General features: G+C 40.1%; 1 protein-coding gene across 1 annotated transcript in view; it reads right to left on the reverse strand.

Annotated features, from left to right (window-relative positions):
* The window catches only part of TENM3 (teneurin transmembrane protein 3), a 605,974-nt gene that overhangs the window by 65,066 nt on the left and 518,260 nt on the right, over positions 1-22,648 (reverse strand). The window contains 3 exon segments of the mRNA XM_035700253.2: positions 770-986; positions 13,333-13,479; positions 16,006-16,032. Of these exon segments, the coding sequence (XP_035556146.1) occupies positions 770-986; positions 13,333-13,479; positions 16,006-16,032 (391 nt within the window).

The raw sequence follows: 22,648 nt of genomic DNA on the forward strand, positions 1-22,648 counted from the left end.
AATAATTTAGAGATGAATTTTTTAAAATTATAAATTGTGCTTTTTTCATAAGTCATATATCTGGTGCTTACATGAAGAAAAGTATACCTTCCAATTAATTCCAAGGCAATCCATAAATCTGCAGGGACCAAGAAGAACAAGATTTAAAGGGGCAATAAGGCACATTTGTGCAACAACTTTTAATCAACTGCTGGGTTTAACTGCATTAATGCTGTTAAATTACTGCAGAGCCAGGAGTTCTAGTGTAAATCATCTTCTTTTACTCAGTGAGACACAAGACACCTGCTTTCACTTACTGGTTTATTTTCAGGTCATTACTGCTCTGTAAAGCACCAGTCAAACAGCTTATGCAATCTTACTGCCATGCCGTTAGCAGTTCCATTACATTAATTCATAATTTATATTATTTAGCGAGCTCAGCTAAAAAAAAAAAGCTCACTTCTGTTTTGCCTTTTGGGGTCTTTTCACTGCGTCTTTTGAAACATTTCCAACTGTGCTAACAAAATCAACTAGTTAAATGAAGATTTATTGACTCCTTAATGGGATGTCCTGTTATGGCTCAGGTACTGAAATTGACAAAGTATGTGAACTGTGTCAAAAATACTTGAAATGTGAAGTTTGGTGAGGTATTTGCCGAAAGAGGAAAAACTGCATTAGAAGAAAAAGCACTTTCCTCAAATTCACAGTCATCAGCAGTTCATATAAAGTGCATTTAACTATTGATAATATCACTACAAATCTATCTATGTAAGGAAAAAAATGCATTAACCTTTTATTGAAAGGACTTTCTCCAGGTATGACATGGGTGCTATCAGATCCTATAAGAAAACTGATTCGATCATAGAAGGATTTGGCAGCTTGCTGTGAGGGGGACTGTAAGCTTTGGCTGATGACATCCTGAGGATCAGGCAATCCGCGGCAGTAGGGTTGGTTTTGGCAGGAACTCTGTAAACAGCAATCAGGATCCATACAGTCAACGAGCCCATCTGCAGAGAGAAGTGGAAGCCAGTAAGAGAGTTCCTCTTGTTAATCGGTGATGAGCAACACGTTTTGTTTGTTGGTTCGTTTTCTTTCAGATCCAAGGAATCGGCCCCCCCCCCCCCGCCCCCCATCTGAGAGTAATTTCTACGAGGCAGACTTTTTGGAAACATCAAATATTAATACAATACTTGCAGCCGCTTTCACGCAGAGTAAATGTTTGGATTGGAGATGGCTGATTCTGAGTAAGAAATAAAAAATGACTGATTAGAACAATCTATTAGCAGTAGGAAGGACTACAGATTAGTTTTAAGAATAATTACTGAAGCCTTCTCTATTTTAGAGAAAACGCATAGGAGTTAACATAATGAGCATTACTGGTCAATGGATTGGGACCTACGTAGGGTGAAGGTCTAAAATTTGGGAAAGGGTCAGAAAATGAAAGTCTGTGAAGTGAAGCAAATGCAAATCAACGTATAATGGTTGAGATCAGCCAATTGCCTTTCAAGGAAATAGCTTTCCCGAGGAAGTTAAAGTGTGTTCCAAATAAAATTAAGGCATCTCTCAAATTTTACATAGAATCCTGAGCCCCTTGCATGTCTCTGCTAAAATGGAGGTGTAACTTTAAAATGGCAAATGGAGGTGCCTGGGTGGCTGGGCTGGTTGATTGCCTTCAGCTCAGGTCATGGTAGGAGGGTCAAGCTTTGCATTGGGCTCCCCACTCAGCAGGGGTAGAGTCTGCTTCTCCTCCCTGCTTGTATTCTCTCTTTCTCAAATAAATAAAATCTAAAAAATTAAAATAAATAAAATGTGGCAAATGTAAGTGAGCCATAATATTGGAAATGATAAGAAGCCTATCACAAAAAACTTGACCGAAAGTGCTGGTGACCTTAAAAGTGTACCGGAGAGAAAGAGTTTGCTGGTGCCTCCTCCAGAACATCAAAAGAAAACCACATTCAGGGGATCCCTGGGTGGCTCAGTGGCTTAGTGCCTGCCTTCGGCCCAGGGCGTGATCCTGGAGTCCCAGGATCAAGTCCTGCATCAGGCTCCCTGCATGGAGCCTGCTTCTCCCTCTGCCTGTGTCTCTGCCTCTCTCTTGCTCTCTGTGTCTCTCGTGAATAAATAAATATAATCTTATAAAAAAAAGGAAACCACATTCAATGGCCTACGTATATTGTTTGAAACATATAAACCAACTCATTAGTGGACAAGAGTGCCAGGTTATGATGATTTGGTGACAATATTTCTGAAGATCATTCTTTCCCTGGGCAGCTGACACATAAATTTTGAATGGCAGGCAAATGACATTTCTCAGTATAGATTAATAAAAACATTAGTTTCTGAGGACTTCAAATCATTTTTGAGAGATCGGACAAATGGTTTTAAAATCTTCAAACCCAAGTATCCGTGTGACCCTATTCTGGGAACTCAGTTGAAAATATCTAGTTGGCCTACATATTTTATTTACACAAGGGTTTTTTTTTTTTTAATAACTTTTATTTAAGAGAAAACTGCACTAGCCATTTGTTTTGGCTTTAGGCCACTCTTATTAATAGAATATAAGTTTGCCCCTTCATTATCTGACAGCAAACTGAGACAAAAGGAAACAGACTAAATTGAGTTATGCTATCCAGTCTAAAAGTAGGTCAACAACACAGGTAAGGTCACAAACAAAAGGTGAGGGGTCCTGGATGAATGTCCTTAAATCATTTCGCCCACCTGAAGGAGAATGCAGTGAACACCTATGATTTCTCCTAACATTCACTTCTTCTTCTTTGGGCAACAGCTCTACATTTCCATTTCTGTATCCATCCGTCCCCACCTCTGAGTCTGTGTGCATTTCCCCCTGAATGTTTGGTTAAGGAATGTCCATTCGACCTAACTTGTCTAACTGGAGTGAATTGCAGGTACTGTCTGCAGAGATTCCTCCTCCCTCTTCCCCCGAGGCTTGGAGCTGTAAGGCTGTGAGCTTGGGGTTGCTACCTCAATCCAGCTGCTTGCTACAGGAGAACCTGTTTCCCAAGACAGCCATTCAAGAGGCAGACCCCAGAACTGGAGAGAAAAACAACAGGTCATCTTGGCATCTTCAAGGTTTTTGCAACAAGCCACATCTGAGCTCCCCGGCTTTTCAGTTGCAGAAGCCAAGCTATCATCTTCTTCCTTACGCCTGTTTGGGTTAGATTTTCTGTCTCTTAAAACTGAAAGAGACTTAATTTATCTAGAGACTGTAACTAAAAATCCCTACACTTTCCCCTTGCTGTGAAAAACAAGCTTAAAACATGAATACTTGAATTAAATTTATGGTGTTGGACCCCTTTTACGTTAATATTTTAATTTTTTTGTTACCATGATGAGTCAGAATTTCTGATAGGCAGATCTTCCCACATATTGTTTCCTTATGATAATTACATTTTTATGTAGGTGTCTGTTATTTTTTTTTTAAATGTGTTATTTATTTGAAAGTGTGGTTTTATCCCTTTGGTAAAAATTTAAATCATGTTTTAAGCAAATCAAATGAAACTGCGCTTTGAAACTTTATATAAATTTATCGAAATACTACTTTCTTAGCCAAAAGGCCATGAAGATCAAAAATGTCTAAATATTTCTCCATATTTCTGGAAGGAAGATAAAACTATGCTATAAGCTTACTTTTCACGAAGATATAATAATGCAATATATTGTCTATTTTTTCTACCTCTTTCAAAGAAATAGAAGCAGTTATTAAAGATTCAGCTTTTTAAAGTAGTAGACTATTGAACTATTGCCCCAATACCAAAAGAAATCAATTAAAAAATAAAATCCTTTCAATAACATTTCATGATTATGTATTGAGACTATAAGGAATCCTTAATTATGTGTTTTATGATAAATTTAAGAGTTCTCACTCCGTGGCTTTTGAATAGGTGTGCATATGCTTGGGAGAATCATTTAACACAAATATTTTATATTCTTGCAGGGTTTTCCCTTACATTCATTCTTCAACCTAAATAGAAACTACGCACACTAGAGAAAGTACTTCCAATTATTGTATTTTATCTCCATTAGTCTTGTAAATTAAAGGTTAAATGCCCGGCGTCCTCTCCTCCCCCACATTACTCCGGTATCTTCCTTTAGGCAATATATGGTACAAGTTGCCAAAGAGGAATGCTCAAATTTAGTCATTCATCTTTGTTAGTTTATAAAAAGCAAATGTACATCTGGCATGTAGTCTGCAGGTCATAAAACTGCATGAGATTGACACCTTCTGAACTAATCAGTTGGAAATGCATTTTTACAAGCCTCTCTGCTAACATCAATCAGAGGAAGAATCTCATTTTCAATAGCCAAGATGCAGGGACACATGGTTTGTTATTTTTCTGCAGAGTTTATCAGTAACTTGCCCAAGCAAGTGACGGATGGTTATGAATCCGGCTCTCTATAACTTGGGAAAACATTTTTCATTCTTTGTACTTTTATAGCTGGGGCTATCTAGTACAAGTAAGTTGATTATCCACTTGTCCAAATGTAGACTGTAGTAAAATTGTCTTTGTGGAATAGCTTCTCAAAATCATTGAGTTTCCTTTTAGTATTGGGAATATTAGGTTGGCTTAAATTTATATTGGTGTACACATCATATCTAATAAAATTAATCATAAAAAAATCTAAAGATTAGATCAGAAATGCTCAAAACCTAATGAAAAACAACTTCAAAGATCAGTAAAGGGCCTTTCTTCCTTTGCAATTTCTTTGATGTAAAGCAGATAATTTAGTTTGTGCTTCTGACCACTCAATCCTGAACATTATGGCTGTAGTTATTATTTTAAAACATGTTCTCTTTTTACCTTAGGCTTTCCCTGGACTATAACAGTGGTTGGCAAACTTACCTTGCAAAGTGCCAGATAGTAAGTGATTTAGGCATGCAAAGGGCCATGCCGTCTCTGTTGCAACTGTTCGATTCCACCTTTACAGCGTGAAAGCAGCTGTGGACATTATGGAAATGAATATGTGTGTTCCAATAAAACTTTATTTACAAAAACAGTCTTTGGCCAAGAGGTCATAGCTTGCCAGCCTCTGGTCTTGCTTTAATGTTTCTACCCTGCCTATTCCCTTGTATTCTTCAAATCACTCTTGACGTTGTTTCCGGCAAATTTAGATGATGCATATTTTACCAGATTTACATGAAAACTTCTGAGGCCAGGTCTTTCCCTAGGTTACCCCTATGCTGGCTTTGATCTGCTTGTCAAAACTCACTTTCTTCTTTCAAGTAGCTATGGATACCTGAACCTGTTTTTCAAAGCCTTGATTTAATGACTGGATAAAAAGTCATAAATTTCCCTTTAATGAATTTTCTTTTTTTATTCAAAAGATAATTAATGTCTACTGCCCTACCCCACAGTATTTGGAAGCTCCCTTCCCCTATTCCAAGTTAGAGGTAGAGATAGAAATTCTGATGGAATAATTTATTTGTAGACTCCAGAATTTTCAAAGTGTATAAAACCTTTCATTACTTTTTAAAGTCACCGTTCTGTGATATGCATGAAATTTATTTATGACTGAATTGGAATCATGTTTAGGTTTCTGACTATTCTTGTGTGTGTGTGTGTGTGTGTGTGTGTGTGTGTGTCCATCAGTGGTCTCTTTGTAGGTTTGGTGTCTATGTCTCTAGGCTGATAATTCAGCACTTCAAATCCACAAACTGCCTTTAGATATTTCCATTTGGATATTATGTAAGGTAATATCTAAAAACTTAGTGGGTCTAAAACACAAGATATCTAATCTTCTCTAAATATGCTGTTTTCTTCTGTATTTCCTACTTCAGTGAATGGTTCTACAACCCACCCATCCAGTCTCTCAAAGCAGAAACCTGAGTGTCATCCTTGACTCCTTTTCTCCCTTCCTTTTTCTCTGCACTCCATCAATTACCAGGTTTTCTTTTCTTCACCCCAAATATTTATTGAGTTTTTCTCTTTCCATTTCACTGAAACTGCCCTTCAGGCCACCATGGTCACCTCTTGACGAGGTCTCCACAACAGTCTGGTTTCCTGGGTTCCAGTCTTGTCCCAACTATTCATCCTCTATACTTCTGACAAAGTCATTTTGCAGAAATCAGGTCTGATAACTTCACTTCTCTAGTTAAAAAAAAAGTCCTTTATTTGGCCTCTACTGCCTTCTGAGTAGTTAGAACTCCTTACCATGGTTTCAAAAACCTTTCATCATTATTGTTTCCTCTACTTGGAGACCTCTGACCTGCTCTCTAGCCCCCTACTCCCTGGACCCCCAGCCGTTCCCCTCCATTCCTTCAGCCAGCAGCTCAGGCAATGGCTCATGCTGCTCCTTGAGAGCTGAGTTCACCACTGTGTCCCCAATATCTAGTACACTTCTTGGCACCAAGTCAGCATACAATGTAATGTATTTGATGAAGGAATGGAAGAATGGATTCAGTTTCTAGAGATAATTAGATTGAAACAGATCAAAATGATGTCTTAAAGGTACAGTGGAGACAGTCTCTTGGTTTTCTTTTCTTACCCTTCTCCAACTCTCAGTACTATGCTCATTCATGAAGGAGAACTATTCACACCAAACTGTTGACAGCGGTTAACTCTTTTGACAACAAGAATGTTCTATTTGTTTCCTGTGGCTACTATGACTAGCTCTCACCATTAACGCCAAGGTTCTTGAGGTAGAGACAATGTCTAACAAGGAGACCTGTTTCTGAAGAGGTCCTGTGCACTGCCCATTTCTGAAACCTGAAGTCGCAGTGACTGGCTTTGGCTGTAAAATACTTCGAGCTCCAGCCTGCGTGGCTCTCACTTTTCTCTCCCTCTAAGCCTTACTCAAATCTAGTGGTGAAATCCCATGTTCCTTGCACTTGATTGGGAAGCTAGTGGGGTGCTTTGCTTCCGAGAGCACAAGGGGACTTCTCTTTCCATGAAGGCAATTTACATTGCTCTAAAAACTCCATGCAAAGGGGTTCAGAAGAACCCAAGTCTCACCCCAAAAGTGGGAGTCAGGGTTTCACATTCATAGTAATTTTTCCCTCAGATCATGATCTACCAGAAAAATATATCTTAACCCTCTGAGAGTCTGCATGCCACGCTTGTGTTTCCATGATATCCACTTCTCCCTTTTCAAAAGTCATTCTCCCCACCCTTTCTTCCCAGGTCTGTTATTCTCTATCTTCTTTATTTAAATGTTATCTTAATATGTGTTTGGAGAAGACAATAGTCCCATCTTCCGGCTAGAACTTTTTAAGAACCTATTTTCAAATATTTCCTTATTTTCATCTGGTAATCTCCAAACTTAGATGGCCCCCGCCCACTCACCACACTCATCCTGCTGCTTACATTAACATTTCATTCATTTTTCCACTTCTGGTTTTTACTGCTAGCACACTCCCACTGCTTCTTGCAGTCTGAACCTTCTGTTTGTATTCTTTAGCCCCCCACCCCCGCCGCCTGACTGTTTTTATCGTTCTAATTTCTGAATAACCTCAACTGAATTGTGCTTTTCCTCTCCATTATCATCAGCCTCCACTAAAAAAAAAAAAAAAAAGCCTGTTCTAGGTACATCTTCCTGACATATCCCCACAAAATAATATTTCTGAGAGACAAAAAAATAACTCTACCTACTTACAAGTAAGATGTATCACACTCCTGGCATCATATTTTGGCATGCCACGATTCTTGCATAAAGGATAGTATTTTTGTGTCCTCAACCACCTACTCTCTAAGAGAGTGCTTGGGTCCCATGCCTTAAGAACCCCCAGGGGAGCTATCCACTGGAGGACCATACATGGATGAAAGATGTCAAAAGAAACTCTAACTAGAACAGTGAGAACATGGTAACAACTGATAACGTATTTTGGAGAAATCCTCTTGTCTACTTATTTATTTGTTATTTATTTATTTTTTTTAAGGAAGCTCCATGCCCACTGTGGAGCCCAACACGGGGTTTGGTCTCACAACCCTGAGGGATCAAGACCTGAGCTGAGATCAAGAGTCAGATGCTCAACCGACTGAGCTTTAACCAGGCGCCCCAAGAAACTGTCTTGTTAATAAGTATCTTGAGTTGCTATAAAGGTAAAATTGCCTCTGGCAAGCTTTTGCATTTCGCTGCTTGCATAGTGGGGCTACCATATGGGGAGCTATTTACAATGACAAAACTCTCTACTGAATGAGATTCTCAGGGGGTATGCTAGGTAAAAACAACGATATTTTTTATGCTTATAAAAATATGTAGGGAGGTGGGAGGGGGGTGGGGGTGACTGGGTGACCAGCACTGAGGGGGTCACTTGATGGGATGAGCACTGGGTGTTATTCTATATGTTGGCAAATTGAACACCAGTAAAAAATAAATTTATTAAAAAAATATGTAGGGAGAACTGGAGAGGGCCTTGCCAACCTGGGGCATGGAAAGCATATTGAGGTTCGGCACTGGTTTTCTTGTTCTCATGTGAGAAGGCTATAATTCTTGGGGAGAAAAGAAGATAAAGAATAAAGGAGTTCTTCCTGAGAGTACAGAAGTCTATGAGCTATATGAAATAGTACAGAGGTATATGCCCTGGTTACACTAAAACTAAATGCTGTGGGCAGTTATTAATATTCCTAGAGTGGAATCTGTTTTTCTGCCTATCCAGCATCCATCCACCTCTTTCTTCTGGTGAAAGAATTTCAATTTTTCTTTGGGCAGGGGACAGAATTCAGGCCGATGAGGGTCCGGCTCAGACCCAGGCCTCATGTAACCATTTGATAAAGGCTGTCTCCTTGCACTGGGTTATTATGCTGTGCAGTGTAAACCCAGCGCTGCTGGGGGTCATTCTGAGGAAGAGACCATCAGAGAACGGTGTCAATGTGGAATAAAGCAGAGTTGACAGATGAATTAACCCAGGTTTCTGTTCCCATTGTTTAAACACCTTGGTGCTGCTATCTCTGAGTTTTTCAGTTATATAAGCTAATAAGTTTTCCTTTTTTTAAAGCTTAAGACCCTTTGAGTGGAATTTCTATCACGTGCAACCCAAGAGTCTTTTCCTGGTGAGAATAACAAATACCAGGGATATCCTCGTGGAGGGGTAGCAGAAGCCTGAGGTAGAGCACACTGTGAGACAGACGGGACCATTTTCAGAAGCTGACTAAAGGAGACGCTCAAGTAGCTAACAGAATGAGGCAGAACAGGCTCACGGTGTGACACTCCAGTCCCCATCACCCTGCACTTAATGGTGACCAGTTCCCAGCTCTTTACCTGGCTTTTCTCTGATCTTAGTAACTTCACTGTCAGATGGGAGTTCTGGAATATGAATGGGAAATGGCTCAGCCCAGAGGGAGGCTTTGTAGGTGAAGAAAGAGTTGAAGAAGAAATATTTATAAGCCAAGGCTAGGCATACACTGCTGATTCTTTGCTCTGAAAGCTTTCTCAACTAGGGCAGGATACAGTGTGGTTGCTCCCAAAGTGTCTATACACGCTCTGTTAAGAGATGTTAAACACAATTACCTGGTCCAGTGACCATTCATTTCTCACTTCCACTGTGTGATTTAAAAATCTTCTATTCTTTTGCCTGCCTTTGTCCAGATCATCTGTTCCAACAGTCTCTGTTTGACACCCCGAGCTAGATTTAAGAAGCGGTTTGGGGAGGCACCTGGTTGATGCCAAACAGACTGGGGATCTTTGTCAGGGCCTTTACTGTGGGTAAAAGACTGCCCTTATTTCTGAAATGCTGGCGATCCTGAGTGCAGGACAGGTGTTTATTTGAGGGCTAAAGAAACAGGGTCCAACTGAACAGGACATTTATTTCTTACGACTGTGCGGGTGTTGAGGGAGGGGCTACAGATAAATTCCTCCCATCCATTTTACTGGTAGTCTGTTTCTTAAAGAAGAGCCTCTTAAAGAATTCTCTCATAAGACTGCCTTTTCTTACACACTTTAGAGACATAGAGGAGAAGTGGGGCCCCACAGGCAATCGCTCTTTAGGAACAGCGATTTAGTGAGATTTAGATTTTGAGGATCTAGAGTCTTAGACCATGGAGATGGAGCAAGATGGATTTGGTAAAGAAAAGTAGGATTTCAGAGGGGAAGGAAGATTCTTGGTCTAAGAAATAAATATGACTATTTCCCCAACTGTGTTGTCCCTTCTAAAATCTTTTAATGTATTTTCTTCAGTTCTGGGGATAGTAAGCAGCCTTTTTTGTTCTTTAATTTTTTTCTATTTTCTTTAAAAAAGATCATATTGTACAATGTTGCTCAGTCTGGACTAGTGGCTACGTCTATGACATGCTAGTTAGGGCCAAATCAACCTCTTCATTTGTTCTTCTTCCTTCACCACTTAATAAGTTAAATCAAACTGCTTGGCTACTTTCTGGCTAATTTGTCATTTGACATCAAACGTACTCTGAACAATGGATCTCAATCAGCACAAGCGAGCATATGTCATGAAATCTCAGGTACGGTCCTATTTTAAACATTCGGCTCTACTGACCTCATATAACAATAATGATCGCCTTAATGGCCAGATGATGTGCCCTGATTTGGGGTTTGATGTGGAAAATATGGTCTCTATTCACACAGTCCACGCTTAAGTTCAAATAACCCTCCGGCTTAGGTTATAAGGCACCCGGGTGATGATCTCAGGGTATAATAAAGCTGGCACTGAGATTCCTTCTCAGAAGATCAACACAATTAGGTTAGGGACAGGAATACAAATTATAGGAGATAAGTAAAGAATCCACAGGAGGTCTTCTATCGGCTCAGATTTCCCCTTGGAGAGGGAAGCCTAGAGATAGCGTAGTTTCATGCTAATAAGAATAAACAAAGGGGGAACAGGCCAATTCACAGCTGATAAATTTTGAGGCAAGGGAGAAAAACCTCCTTGGCTGATAACAACACTAAAGAGTTGATTAGACCCTAAATTACTCAGCCATGTCTCTGCAGACCTGGCCCTGCAGTTCGCTTCTCTCTGAGAAGAGTTTGTAACCTCCTCAATGTAATCTTCTTTTAGAAGACAAAATCTGGAATATAAGATCAAGGAGGGAAAGCAGCTCTCCTTCCTCCCTGGGCAACAGAAAACAATGGGGCAGCACCGAGGAAAGCTGCCATCTGGGCTGCGGTCGGGGACGATTATCACTGCCATTTCCACAAAGCGCAGGGTGAAGGCGGGTCGAGGTGACAAGGAGTCCTGAGCACCACGGCTCTGGGGCTCAGGACCCCCGCAGCCAGCAGGAGCAAGAGGAAAAGCAGCTGTGGCTCAAATCTGTGGCTCTTGTCAGGTTTCTTGACATCCCAGGTAAAAAAAAAAAAAAAAAAAAAAAAAAAAGGAAAATGGAACAGTTTGCTAGAAGCTAAAGGTGAAGAAGGGCAGAGCGTTGCCCAGAAGAGGAAAGAGGAGACACAAACATTTGGTTGGAGAATGGACTGCAGGTGCAGGCTGGAGCGGGAGTGCGCATGCGTGTGCGAGTCTGTGTAGGAGGTGTGTGTGCGCGCCTCGTAGGACGTGTGTTATGTGTGCGCAGTGCCTTGGGGAGTGGAGGCGCTTGAGGGGGGTGTGTGCGCTTGTGCATTGGGGAGTGCGGGGGTGTGTGTATGCGCTTGCGCGTTGGGGAGTGGATGCGCTCGTGGGTGTGTGTGCGCTTGTGCGTTGGGGAGTGGATGCGCTCGTGGGGGTGTGTGTGCGCTTGTGCGTTGGGGAGTGGATGCGCTCGTGGGGGTGTGTGTGCGCTTGTGTGTTGGGGAGTGGATGCACTAGTGGGGGTGTGTGTGCGCTTGTGCCTTGGGGAGTGGATGCACTAGTGGGGGTGTGTGTGCGCTTGTGCCTTGGGGAGTGGATGCACTCGTGGGGGTGTGTGTGCGCTTGTGCCTTGGGGAGTGGATGCACTCGTGGGGGTGTGTGTGTGCGCTTGTGCCTTGGGGAGTGGATGCACTCGTGGGGGTGTGTGTGTGCGCTTGTGCATTGGGGAGTGGATGCGGGTAGGTTGAGGCAACGTTGGTGGTCACGCTGCTTCCCTGAGGACAGTAGTGAGGTCTCCTCCACGTGGGAAGGGAAAGGGCGTTCATCTTCCCAGCCGCCTCCGGGAACTGCAGCCAAGCGCGATGGAAGCTGAAGGAAGGCGGAGGAGCAGCAGTCTACTGCGGGCCCCTGGCTGGGCGCTGCGCTCTGTCCTTACCCAGCCTCTCCCTTTGTGCCCGTGTCACGGATGAAGCGACTGCGAGGTCACACCTGTCGGGGCAGGGTGAGGACCTGCACTCTTCACCTCCGCCGTCCTGCTCTTGGGGGCATGGCCAGGAGCAGGTGCAAAGGGGAGGACGGGCAAACACCCCTAATGACAGCCCCGATGGCCGGAGGGGCCCAGACGGGATCCGAGCCGCTTCCAAAGACTCAGTCCCAGGGGCACCCGGGGGGCTCCGCGGTGGAGCGCCTGCCTTGGGCCCAGGCCGTGACTCCGGGGTCCCAGGATCGAGTCCCGCATAGGGCCCCGCACAGAGCCTGTGTCTCCCTCTCCCTCTGGTCTCTTTCTCAAATAAACAAAATTTCATAAACAAATGACTAGACAAACCCCTAGGGGAGGGGTGCCCGGGGGGCTCCGCGGTGGAGCGCCGACTTGGGCCCAGGCCGTGACCCTGGGGTCCTGGGATCGAGTCTTGCATCGGGCTCCCTGCAGGGAGCCTGCCTCTCCCTCTGCCTATGTGTCTCTGCCTCTTTCTCCATCTCTCATGAATAAATAAATAAAACCTTAAAAACAAACAAAAAACTCAATCCTAAAGGTATGCCAAGACTGAGCGGCTGTCAGGGGCCCCCATTTCATCACCGGAGAAGTAATCACCAGCTCTCACTCTTGATCCTCTGAAATGAAAATGCGCACAACAGGGGAAAGAATTACTCCTGAACCAAGGGCCTACATGGAAGACCATAGTCCTTTAGCAGGTTGTGAAGTTTAGGATAAATGGACACTGGGGAGTACAGCTTCAAGGAGGCTGCTTTCTTTCTTTCTTTCTTTTTTTTTTTTCCATCCTTGCCTTTCATCAGAAGAGCTTGGGAAATGCCCTGTATCTTTCGGAAATATTTAGTTATCAAAATACTGCTTTAGAGCTCCCCAGTCACAGGGCTGCATATACCATGATGAGGAGAATCGTCATCTATCCGGAGGTTAGGAAAAGCGATGGAGAACATACACTACCCAGTAGCGTGGTTACCTTGCCTTTTCCCTGAATGATGATAGTCTTGCATTTGTTTCGGGGAAAATAGGGAGCAAAATCACTCTATCAGCACGCATACAGTTTTCAATCAATCTAACCTACAGGGATCAGATTGTTTTTTTGGCACCAGGACACTGTGTAACTTATAAACCCATGCTCTGGCACACACGTGTTTTCACGCTCGGCATCTCTTACCTCCTTCATTGTCCTTGCTATCTGTGCAGAGAGTCTCCATGGCTACATCACATCCTGCTCCTCGCCACCCTGGCTGGCAAACACAATGCCAGCCGTTTTGGTCCAGTGTACATCTTCCATTGCTGTTGCACAGACCAGGGCAACCCTCTGTCAAAGGAGACAAAGAAGGAAAACACAAGTGATTTGAGTATTGAAAGTTTTTGCACCTAAAATAAACAGATAAGGGACACTTAGTGGGAACAGGCCTTTGTAAACAGCACAAATACTGTAATTGCACATGGATAGAAACAGCAACGATCTCTAAGGAATCTAATTCTTATCCAAGTGGCATCTTTGATTGGCCTGACCCTTGAGACACCACTTACCTGTGCAGGACAGAAATATATGCAACGATCCACTAACTAGCCACAGGCCAGACAAAATTAACTTAAAATTTTTTTTTTCCCTTTAGCGAAGCAACAAGGTTGATTGTATGGTGTGAAAAAGCATCCTGAAAAAGGTAATTTCAGAATCCCTGGTGGAGATTTTTAATCTGTTGTCGACATTAGTGGTCGCTCATTAGGATGTGCCTTCTGAAAGCACCTTGTTGCTTTAAAAAATTCTCTCTAAATTCAAAAGCATGAGAGTGGGCATGAGGATGTGAACGATGTTAAAAAGAGAACATTAATTTTATCTGGCCTCAGAGTTGCCGTACATTCATGTGAAATTACAGTGCCTTAAGTAAGTGCACAAAGTATAGGCCAGTCTCGATGACTATACTTTATGCCAAGAGTACATTCCTTTTCACAGAATAAGCAAAGCCCAGGAAATAGTGAAGCAGCTTAGCATCTATTCTAACAAACATCAGGATTCAGGCTGCATACGGATGGGACAGGACCGACAGGATTTCCAACTAAATGTAATAGCTGTGCATATTTGATTACTTAGGACGGACAAAATGAAATACCATAAGGACCACGATAAAACATTGATAGACTGAACAAAAACACGGTAGTGACGTGCTTCAAGACAGAGAGCAAAGAGTGATATTTGGTGACAATCTCCCTAAGGCTTTTATGCTGTTACCTTTATATCCTATCTTGTCTGCTTTTATGGGCAAGGAGGGAAAATTTGGGAAACAATTAAAATAATTTAATATATCCAAAATCTATAATTGTTTCAGTCTAACATGACATTTAAAAAAAAAAACAATTTTTGCCACTTCCTACTGATGATATCTGGCATGCAGCCAACATGATCTGTTTATGAGGATGACACTTAGGTAGACTTTGGTGTTCTTGTCTATGAGTGTGACGTGATACTGGCAGAAACAAGGACAGAAATGCTCCAAAATTTTAAGAATAATTAGCTATTAATCAGATCTCTTTGGACAGAATTATTTATAATTTGACAGAGAAATACATATTAGCAAAAAGTGCTTGCTAGAGCAATTGGGGTTTGTTATCCAGCTTCTTGTAATTAGAATGCTACTTTTGTTTTGGTGACAAAATTTAAGGGAACAATCTGTTTAAAGATATTTATTTTATGTTATTTTAAAAGAATTATTCATATATTGGCTTCCCCTCCTCCACTGTGGAACTTGAAGTAACAATATCTCAAAGAGACGTTCTGTCTCTTAAGATTAGAGCTAAGAGAAAGAAGAGTATTTTGACAGTCTCTTGTGGCAGGGTAAAATGAAATTATACTTATGGATAGCATCAGGTCAGGATAAGATTAATTTCACTTCTGCTTTTCGTTCAGACGATTACCATCTGTATTTATGGATTTTCAATACAGAAAAGGTGAGTTTTCCTTCCGGATGTTTTTGTTTTGTTTTTAACGGAAAAGAAAGATTTAATTGCCCCACTGATGAAGAGGTGCAGCAGAGGTGACTGCATGCACACAAGAATTATTATATGAAAGCCTGGATATTGCCATGAATATTTTCATATTCTAATGAGAAGCACAAACAAGGAATAGAAAATAGGCAATCTGAGGAGAAACAGAGAGGGGATTTCATCTTCTGAAAAAATATTTTCCACCTCTTTCTACGAGAACTGAAGAGACAAGAATCTGCTGTTTTCTGCTGAGCCATGTTATCATTTTTGTTTTATGGAATGCACAGTAATTTTGTAGTTTTTCAGAAAATAACAGAACAAAAATTATGAGATCACATAGATTTTGAAACATTTAAAGAAGTCTCCATGTAAGGATAAATGAGACTTCTCTCAACATGTATTAACCAGAATCTTCTTTAGATTGACAATTTCTTATTCTGTGATAAGACAGCGAGCATTTGTGATCCTTCAAGATAGAATTTAAAGCTCATCCGCTGAATTGCCAACAATGAAGATCTTAAGGCAAAAAAAAAAAAAAAAAAAAAAAAGAAAGAAAGAAAGAATAAAAACATAAACAAAAAACAGCAAATGTTCTGTTATCTTCAGTTTTTGGTTCCAGTGAGAACTAATGCTTTTACATAGGAATGAAATCTGTGATAACCCAAAATTATAAAAATGAGACACGGACATTGAAGTCTCAATACTTTTAACTCCAAGGCATTTCACATAATGTAAGCCTGATTTATAATTTACAGAAATATGCATGAGAAACAGTCTATTTTCATACCTAGTACAATCTGATACACGGTTATATATAGATATGTAGATATGTCAACAAAGAGCAAGTATACAGTACCTTTAACTATCTTATCCAAATAGTGAGCTTGAGAAATTAAAAAGGAAAAAAAGAACAGACAGACATTTCAGAAGTGTCACATGGGACAAGGAAATTTTCAGAATTTACATGCAAATCGAGTAGCTGCAGCTGACATAAGACTCACATCACACGACAGAGATGCACTTCATTATCTTCTAAAACTGCAATATATTCACGTTTCAGGAAGTGTGGTCATGATTCCAGGAAGCACTTTAGCATTTTCAAGACAAGTGTACAGGTAAACTAACACTGCCTTTCACAGATTATCTGGAATTCACCCACCCTGATCCTTTTTAATTATACTTTAATAACTACATAGAACAAGTGGAATCAATTCTTTTTACTAAAGAAGTTGGGAGATTTACAGCTATGAGAGCTACAAATAAACTTTTTTTGGGGGGGGGATAGAAAATAATGCTAATTTTTTAAAGGTTTGCTTTTAACAAAGTGGTTTTGTAATGGTTGCACAGTTCAGGGCCTAAAAGGACAATACAGAAGGCCTGGAGGAACCATTTATGTCTGTTGTAATGCTCTGTTTTTTAACCTGAGAGAGGGACTCACCGAAATCCTGCTTCCCTCTCTGTCTCAAGTCATCTGTGTATTTACATACTATCAAACTTTAAAGTTTAATAAATAAACAAAAAAGCGAAGTAATTGAGAATCCTTGAGCCAATGGAGCAAACTTAAAATACCATGAAAAAGGCACATGTAAATTCTATAGAAAATGATTGCCCAGTAGCCCTTGACTACATGTCAGATGGGACAGTGATGTATCGCATATGTAGTCAATTATGAAACAGAGACTCTTCTAAGATCCTGTTTCTTTTCAGGATTTGTCCTGAACAGCTCTGTTTCTCACAAAAGCTCTGTAGGAACAGGATTAAGACTGAAGTTTTTTACTGTTACCTGTCCATTTAATCTTTCATGAGGTTACAATTAGGCTACACCTTTCCTCTTGAACGAAGGCATAAATACCTCTCTCCCTTCACTCAGAACAGAGACGTAATATATTCTTAATAAGCCTGAAATCTTCTTGCTTTGTCAAAACTCATACATCTTTAATGACCTAAAATTGCTTTTCAAAGATGCTTATGTTGATTATTTTTCATTACTGACACATGCAAGTGGTAGCAGAACTCCTAACAGAATGATTTAAACTATAACTTCCAGTTGAGCCACTCAGGTCTGGGAGTTTTGTGATGTGCATAAACAAAACCATAAATGCTTCTGACACATTGGTACTGTGGATACAAAAGGATTCTTCATGTTGCCACAGGATTCCATTAGAGGCTTTTGAATTGCATTTAAAAATAAGTGTGTTTATAACTAATTGACAATATATTGCAGGGGAAATTAAGGTGAAGAAGAAACACTTAGATACTACCCTGAAATTATAACTTAATGAAAATAATCATATTTTCAAACATTAAAATAAAATTGTGCCATTGTATAACATCATTCATATGATTTCTTACTAGTCCCTTCCAGACATTATATAACCTAGTAGAGGTTCGTAAGAGCTCAACTGATGATCTAAATATACACAAAGTGCCTTTAAAAATTCTGAAGTTTCTGATTCAGACAGGGTAGTATTTTTGAAGGAATTCTTAATTTCTAAAAATGAACCACACTGCTCATAGTTGGAGAGTCTTGCTTTTACATAGGGTCTACTTCAGTTAACACAACCAAAATACGGAATGGAACTAATTCTGACCTGGATTAGTAGTTTTAAAGGAGGAATGGATTATTTCTAATCCAGCCAATGCCCTTATTTTAGCAAACAGAATCAATTGTGCAAAACCGTGGACTGATTACAGGTAAAGGGAGGTTTGTCATTGGGTCAAAAGAACAAAAGTGGAGATGAAATCAGCAAATATATTTAAAATATGTGGCAGGTCAAAATTTATATAACACTTCAAATATTAAAAATATTGAACACAAATGTTGCAAACAGTTAAAACCAACTATAAGAACAGGATCTGTACTGAGAAAGATACCAAGATTTGTCATTCGCATTTTATATCATATGAGGGAATAATGTGAGGCTGGTAGCTTCAAAACAAGAGAGAAAGGGTAAAAACCACCACGTATATTTTGTCCTCGAAGATTAAAATTTCTGACAATACCACAAAAGCCTTGTTCTCAGTAATACGATGCTAAAAGGAGATGTCGATATGTGAGGTTCAAATAATTATTAAAAATAATAATTGCAACAATAAAAACATCATTATATAAACCACTACAGGAAATTATCAGAAAAATGCAGGCATGTTGTAAGAAGCCATTAGGAACAATAATCATAAAAATAATACAGTATATTTAAAAATTAATATACCTAACAGGCTGAAATGCACATTAAATCGCAAAAAAAATTTCTTTGAAAACTAATGAGTGTGTTCTGACACTAAAACAAAGCCCTTCCTATTAGATCTACTCACAAAAGTTTTAAATTTGCTTTATAGAAGAAAACTCTTATAAACATGAGTGCTAGACATATAAAATGGAATGCCTTAAAAAGCTATTCTCTAGTAAAATGTTGTATTTCATAAAACACTTTCCCTGGAGTTTCAATTATTTATCTTTAAAAAAACCCATGTGAGACAGAGAAGGTGAGTATTATTACCATATTTCTTGTAAGACACTGATTCTCATATCTCTGAGTAAAGTGGTGAGAGTTACCGATTCTCCCCCCAGAAATACATGCATGCTCACAGACACAAAATGCTGTCTGATTTCAGCTCTTCCGTGAGCTCTGGTCCCATAAATTGCAGACTGTGAACACCTGGCTGATGTATTAATGGTCCCCCGAAATTTCTAACTCTGATCCGGGTCTCTTTGTCCTGGTTCAGACCAGATTTAGAAGAATGCAGGGGACAGGCCTAAAGTACCCTGATCCCAGCTCTGCTCCCTGAAAATAAGAAAGGCTTACTTGGCATCAGATACTGCTCTAAGCACTCTGTATTAGACTCTCCCTTAATCTTCCTCACAACTCTAGGAGAATGGGATAGAGTGCAGGTGAGTGTCTTTTAACTGTCAGAGCTAATTCCTGGTCTGTGTTATCTCTCTACTGTCTTTCAATTTTCACTCAGATACACAGTCCTCTCTAGAACATAACAAATGAAATGACTGATCGGTTTTCAAGCCCATGTGTTGGAAGTCTGTGGTCTACTTGCTGATTCAGATGGGCAAAGATTTGGTGGAACTATAGATGTGAAAGAAAGGTCTGGATCATCAGAGTATTTTTATTCCATGAGTAGCCCATAGACCTCCAGTGTCACCAAAGCAAATGAGCTGTACTGTATCCTTTTCACACACTCCCCTCTAGATGTTTCTCTTTAAAAAGAATTATTTCTTTTGTCAAAGCTCCTAATAGCCATATTTTCACCTTCTGTGTCTTAGGGAAGATCGGTGGAGGTGGAGACAATCAATGATCTACTTTTGTCTGTACCCCATAGTAATGACCTGGAGTCTCAGGTCCTGTAGGAGGGGCTCATATTTACTCTTGTAGTCAGTTTTTAACACCTAATATATACACTAGAAACAAAGAGCAACTTTTTGCAAATTCTACCTATGTGTTGTTGCCTCATCTGCCGATCTATCAAAATCATGGGCACCCACCTCCCTCCATTTCTTTCAGTTATCTGATTCTCCCTTTTTTCTCACTGAGTCCTTGTCAGGGAAGAAGTCTAGGAGTATGAACACTGGAGTAAATGTAAAAAGAGAAGAGGAGAATCAAGAACTAGTTATAATCACTTCATTAGGAGATTCCATAAGAACACAAGACATATGGGCTGGGGGGTGTGAATCTTCTCCATTAGAAATGTAAACTCTGGGGGAGCCTGGGTGGCTCAGTGGTTTGGCGCCGCCTTCGGCCCAGGGCCTGATCCTGGAGACCCGGGATGGAGTCCCACATCGGACTCCCTGCGTGGAGCCTGCTTCTCCCTCTGTCTGTGTGTCTCTCTCTGTCTCTCATGAATAAATAAATAAAATCTTAAAAAAAAAAAAAAGAAATGTAAACTCTAAGGCCATGCTAATCTGCCTTCCCATTGCCTGGCTCATGGGAAACTCTTAGTATCCGAATAAAATGATTAAGTGTACTTCTTATGGTGGTTCTAGTAGGTCTTACACTGTGTTTGCAGCCTTTGAAGAAACTCTATGAATAATACAGAGGCTACTTTTTGAGAAACATATGTGAGCAATACATTTTCAAATCCTGCCTTTCTCCTTCATCCATCTGTTCCTCTCCCCTCTTCCAATCCATCCATCCAAACTACATACAATAATATTAACAGTAACTACCATTCACTACTCCTTCTGAGTGTGGAAAACTACGCTAAGCATTTCACATGAGATGCCTTAATGTTCACCACTGTACGGGCAATAGTTAACTTCTGTTATCTTCCTTAGTTCACCAATGAAGAAACTGAGGTCGAGTGAAGTAACTTTCTCAAGGTCAAAATGCTAGCAAGAAGCAAAGCTAAAATTCCAACCATGTAGTCTGTGGCCAAAGTCCATGAACGTAATAAATCAGCTATATTCACAATTCAGAAGAATCAGAACTTCGTACCAGTGTAAGGTAGTCTAGAAGCATCATCTGGTTTTGGAATGCTCAATAAATTTACTTGAATGAAAAAATACGATGAAAAAAAAACATTTTAATTCAACACTGACAATCAAAGGGAGAAACCAGGAAGTAAGATTAAAATCTAAACTAATTTGAAATATTAACCTACTGGACAAACCTTCATAAATGAGCGTACCTTATGCAGGATAAAGAAAGCTTTCTGATAAGCATTGTGGTAGCATGATCTAAAAGCCCAAAGCTCAGAAAGCCAACTGGCAAGATATTAAAACAGAGGGAGAAACCCAAGAAGAAATGATGAAAACAAGTGAGTTTGAAAAAGAAAAGAAGTAGTTCAGTGAAGGTATAACTTCTGTGCAGGAAATCTTTTGAGTGGTAGTCCCAAAGAAGGCTGCTCTGCTTCGGGGGAAGAACTGGGATATTTGGAGGTCTACCCAGAATGGCACTGATGCCAAATTTGCTGTCCTTTTACTGTCAAAAGGATTTTTGAAAACACAAAGAAGAAACCAAGGCAAACCAAGGCGGTTGTTTATACAGGAGACCGCTCACAAGGGAAAAATACAAACAGTTTGTGTATACACAGCTGCTGATGTACATAGTCACAAAACATTCGGATTCATTCTACTGTCCACAATATGCTTGGCTGAATCATCTTAACTCGGTTACAGCATTTTCACTGGGCCACTGAGTTGACTCCTAGGTAGAGCCTAGACGCAGACAAATAGCACAAAGTCCAGAAGCTGGAAATATTTCTCAGTTTAATTACAACAATAAAATCTTAGGGGCCCGTCTTCAAAAGAGGATAATTCAATCAGATGAGTACATAATAAAACATAGACATATTCCTCACTATGGCAATGACTGCAATGTCCTTGGAATCGAGGACAAATTTTTATTTAGCATTGTGTGTTGCCTCATACTTTGTAACACAGACTTAAAAAATGATTCGCATTAGTATCTCGTTAAAGTTGTAAGTAGGTATCATTCTTAGATTATTCACTACCAGTTCCTGTAGGATGACAGAAAAGCACCAGTCTGCAAATAAGTGCATATTAAATCCATTTATTCCAATCAGTAGCTGTTTAAATCAGTGTGCAAGCTGCACACCCATTGGTTTGCTGTTCCTTAATTGGTACACACTGCCAATTATTGATTACCTTGTCAGAAAGGATTGTGGCAATGGTACCATTTTAAATATCAGAAAACAATTTATTCGGACCCTCTTCACTTTGTTCTCCCTCACCATAAAATTCTCATTCTAAGATTAGGATAAAATAAAACTATCACAAATATTTTATCCTGTTTAGAAGAGTCACTTAATTTGAATTTTAACAACTAGAAAGTGAGGCCGTGCCAGTAAAGAAAAGCAGTTTGTGTATGTGTGTGTCCACGCACATGTGTGCAACGTGTTTGAAAAAGCTTTTGCTCCCCTAAAATTGGCAATACATTATTGAAAACCCGTTTCCAAATAAATTGTTTTTGAGACTTTATATATTTTGTTCTTTTTTTACAGATAGGAAATTTGGTGAACAAATTATCTGTACAAATACACTGCTTCTTACATGCACCCCACTGCAACAAAATGCCATTATTTTGGTTTGGAACACTACACTAAGACATTCCAAGAGAGGGAGATAGTATTTTCTTCATTTAAATCAGTCCAGAAACAAAGAGATTCCATGGAAAAGGTGCTATGAGATAAACCAAATTTCATAAAGTCTGCATTGCTGGAAAAGTGCCATGATAAGCTGCAAAGCTTTGTAAAGATAACTGATAGAAAAATATTTGATATTTTCCTTCAGTTTAGAATTTTGTGCCTTACTGTGGACTACATCTACATAATGGAAGCACCAGGGGAAATCTGAGAATGCAGACAGCACACTCATGGATGCTGGCATGTGCAACTTGGCATGTACGTCTCTTTTGCCTGTGCAGAGAGATGAGTATGGTTCAGCATGTGATGCATGGGTTCTGTGGTCTTTGCACATGCGTGATTTCATCCACTGGACCGCATATATAAACACGTCAGTAGCACATGTC

This window comes from Canis lupus, chromosome 16 (assembly GCF_003254725.2).
Source record: "Canis lupus dingo isolate Sandy chromosome 16, ASM325472v2, whole genome shotgun sequence".
Taxonomy (NCBI): domain Eukaryota; kingdom Metazoa; phylum Chordata; class Mammalia; order Carnivora; family Canidae; genus Canis; species Canis lupus.